The sequence below is a fragment of the Pygoscelis adeliae genome, unplaced genomic scaffold, assembly GCF_000699105.1.
Source record: "Pygoscelis adeliae isolate BGI_AS28 unplaced genomic scaffold, ASM69910v1 Scaffold172, whole genome shotgun sequence".
Lineage (NCBI taxonomy): Eukaryota > Metazoa > Chordata > Aves > Sphenisciformes > Spheniscidae > Pygoscelis > Pygoscelis adeliae.
Window position 1 is genome coordinate 4917394 of NW_008824338.1, and position 3899 is coordinate 4921292.

The 3899-nt window shown below is 38.0% G+C and overlaps 1 protein-coding gene across 2 annotated transcripts in view; it reads right to left on the bottom strand.

The window, feature by feature from the left end:
* The window catches only part of REPS1 (RALBP1 associated Eps domain containing 1), a 53831-nt gene extending 51813 nt beyond the window's left edge, over positions 1-2018 (bottom strand). The window contains exon 1 of one of the 2 annotated variants that reach the window (XM_009319100.1): positions 1889-2018. In XM_009319100.1, the coding sequence (XP_009317375.1) occupies positions 1889-2009 (121 nt within the window). In that variant the 5' untranslated portion in view covers positions 2010-2018. The remainder of the gene's footprint in view (positions 1-1888) is intronic. The other variant, XM_009319099.1, reaches the window with a different exon arrangement.
* Positions 2019-3899: the final 1881 nt, after the last annotated feature.

Genomic DNA, 3899 nt, shown 5'->3' on the forward strand with positions numbered 1-3899 from the left:
TAACTCAAGCTCAGAATCATTTTATGAGTCTTCAGCCTGCTGTATTTTAGCTGTTTAGTAGCTGCTACAACAACACTTGAATCATCCTAGGAGCAGGAACTTCATAGACAGGACTGGAACCACTGCAACCAAGGCAACAGACAACCAAAGCTAAAAACAGTTAGGGTAAAAATAAATGTTCTGTCAATTGTACTTGTTGTATTTAGTAGGTTTGGAACCAGTTACAGAAACCTATTCCTAGAAGTCTAGAAACCATTACAAGTATTTCTAGTATCGTCATGAAACAAGGAAATGTATTCCGTTATAAAAGTTCCAATGGCTGCTAATTTTACAGCAACATATTTTATATTTTGGAATTAATTCTGTACCTTCATTTCAATTCCCTCCTTCAAATTTCTTCTGATTTTTTTTTTAATAGGAAAGCTCCTTCCAGTTAAGGTATCTTGCATTAAAATAAAACCAAGCATATAAAAGCCCTGGAAAAAGCTACATACACAGATTTAATCTTTGCCTTCTTCAATGGGTATTTGATGAGAAATTCCACAATTGTTATATCAAGTCCCAGTTCTATCAGATATTAAGAGTCGAAGGTCCCTTTTCCCTTCTGATTCTAGGGCATTCCGCTACAACTTGCTGAAGCTTTAGATTTGGGAACACTCACCGGGAAAACTAGGGAAACAGTTTATAAACATAGGGTGGCTTATCAGCAGAAAGGAACTTGAATACTAGCAAAATGTTGACTGAAACCATGCACTTTTTCAAAAAGCTACAAAAAACCATGAAAGCAGTATATACTGTTTGTACAAGCCTAGAATAAACATAACTGTAAAAGCATACACGATGATTCCTTTCTTTTTTATAGCTTTGTCAAATACTTCAGTCCTATCAGATTGTTTTTAACGTAGTCTCCTTAACTACTCTGTTTAAGCCATATCCTTTAGACACAAAAAACTCCTAAACTTTCTTGTAATTACTAGCATATATAAATAATATCGTAACATGTATTCTACAGACATAAAATCTACTAGGGAAGTCATCTTAATGCAAAGCTGTGCTCCAAAGATACCTCTAAGTTGTGAGTTGTGTACTATGCTGCAAAGGGCTATGGTGGCTTAAAACTCGTTACTGTGTCTTCCTAAGTCTCTCTTCATCTCACAGAGCAACATCGACATGTACCAACTTATGTCACTCAGAAGGCTACAGCAGAGCCTCATATCAAAGCTCTTTCCGCTGTTCTGAACCATCTTCTTAGCATGAGTCTTTCTCCTGTTCCTATTTCACTACCAACACCACAGCTGACCTTTGAAAAGCAGGATAACAGGTGTTTTGGCTGATAACAGACTTCAAACATCTTTTACAGGTCAGGTTTTTCACTAGAAAAATCTTAAACCACTCATCTTCATACTTGTGCTAAGAAGGGAGAAAACTGTCAAGCCAAGTGCGAAGGAATGTGACTTTAGAAAAGACGACCTTTCATTTGTTGCAATCAAGGCTTCATTAACTCAGCAACTACAAAAGCCTGCAAATGTTGCATTCTTTTCATTCCAATTCACATTAGTCCTACTAGTACTTTACTCAGAGAATATATCACACAAGTTCTCACATTCATAATCTATAGAATGAACTTGTACCTACACAATAGTCAGCAGTAGTTGTTCATTTACCCCATGATGAACACAGTATTTATTCAATAAGAGCAAGGTATTTCACCACATTTATTGCATAGTAAGAATACACTCCCTTATAGTCTCTCCACAATTTTTTTAAGTTATCAACATGTATAGAAAGACATACCACACTAATTTACAAGGTTACTCTACAAGAATCTGTGAGCCAAGTACAGAAATTCTGCTTAGCAACTCAATTCCCCCCCCATCCTGTGATTTACCTGTATTTAAGCTTTCCACTCTTAGAGGGAGACCAGACTGGGCCACAGCAACAAGTTTCAAAGCAATGTAAAATTGACTTCTTCCAAAATAGCCGAGTCTTGTTGCACCACAGAGCTCCATAATCTGAAACAAAACACAGTTACTTGTACAAAGAAACTTAAAACACAAACTGCTCTACAGAGGTGATTTCATACATTTAAGAGCAGCATGCCTTGCATTAAATGCTCTTAACTGCCTATATACTATATTTCAGTAACAACTTCACATGCAATCTCTAAATATTAAGTGACATGAGTCAGAGTATGTGATTCCTCACAACCAGCAAAAGCACCAAGTCTAAAACTTAAGTTTTTCCCAATTATCCACCTTTTCTTTCATCTAAGCTTTAGAGGTTCTACAGAGTTGATACGAGATAGAGTAAGAGAGCATAACTGGCATCATGTTCCTTTTTAAAACAAACAAAAAACCGCCCAAAAACCATCAAGAAAGCACATAATAAACATCCTATGTCACTATTAGCTATTCCATTAGTAGCTATATTGTCTATCTGCCTTCAGTAACTGCAACAGAAAGGGAATAGCATTCAACATTTTTAGTATTATGTTGTCAGATGTAATCCAGAAACACAAAATGAAGATTTTCAAATAATTCTCAAAATTGAGTAGTGTGTTACTGATCAAGTTAGAGAAATAGCCTGCCCCTAAATTTCTCCGTGAAGAATTACAATTACGAGGTTAGAATTTATAAAAAGTGAAAAAGCTAGACAATTGCAAATGACACCTTCCAACCTTTTCTGATATAGGCTTGCTATAGTTCAACTTTTAACATACAAAAACCTCTGAAGTATTAATTCAGAACACATAGAAGTATCTACACATATGCATGGATTTCAGCAGTGGAGGAAAATGCAGAACTTCAGGTTCTCCAAACAATGCCACAGATGCTGTTTCATTTAAGAAATACACAAAAGAATTGGTGTTATTTTATTCCCTTTTCTTCCCCTGGTGTTCTATATAACAGAAAGGTGGTTTTGTCTTTTGTTATGAATTTTGAGAAATTTTGGTTCCTCCAGACAGCAGCCATGTATTCAAACATACTGACTGCACACCCCTCCACATCGAAGACCTGCAAACTTGCTAAGGGTGCAGTCCTGCTTGTGCCAGGTCACTGATAAGATATTAAGCATGACATGCCTCAAATCAGACTCTCCGAGCTCAATGATCCAGACTGTCTTTTTATCTACCTAGCAGTCTCATCTAGGCTGTAATGTTCCAAATGAGACACAAAGATGCTCTTGGACACCATTGTGAAAGCCTTCTTGAAGTCAAAGTAGATGACATCACTGCTTTTCTTTCCTCAACCACAGTTCAAGTTTTTCCATCACAGCAGACAATCTGGCTGACAAGTACCCTTGGTAAATCCATGCTTGCTAATCCTAATTACTGTTTTCACCTTCATATGCCTAGAAATGGTTTCCAAGCAGACTTGCTCCACAATTTCTCAGGGACCAAAGTACAGCTGACCAGCCTGCAGTTCCCCAAATCAACCTTCCTGCCCTTCCTGAAGACAGCTGCAACATGTGTTTCTCCAGTCATTGAGGCCCACTGCTGATCTCCACAACTATTCAAAGAGAAAGCTGACTTGCGATGAACATTAGCTAGCACTCTCAGCACCCTCAGAAGCATCTTATCTAATCCCATGAACTTGATATTTCTCAAGAGATCCATCAATAATCTTGTACTACTACTAGTTTCTCTCCTCCTTCAATCCCATCTCCAGGCACAAAGGCCCGTAAGACCTTGTCTGTGAAGATCAATGCAGAGAAGGCACTGAGAATCTCAGCCTCATCTACATCTATGGGTGCTAATTTCTCTCTTCACCCTCCCCACCAGAGCTCAGTCATAAGTTCCCTGTTTGGCAAATCTGGTCTCTTGACACATTTGCTCATTTACCTAACTCCTGGGATGGACTGTTACTGGGCTTAGAGAAAGCTGTCCTGAAAGGATGAGG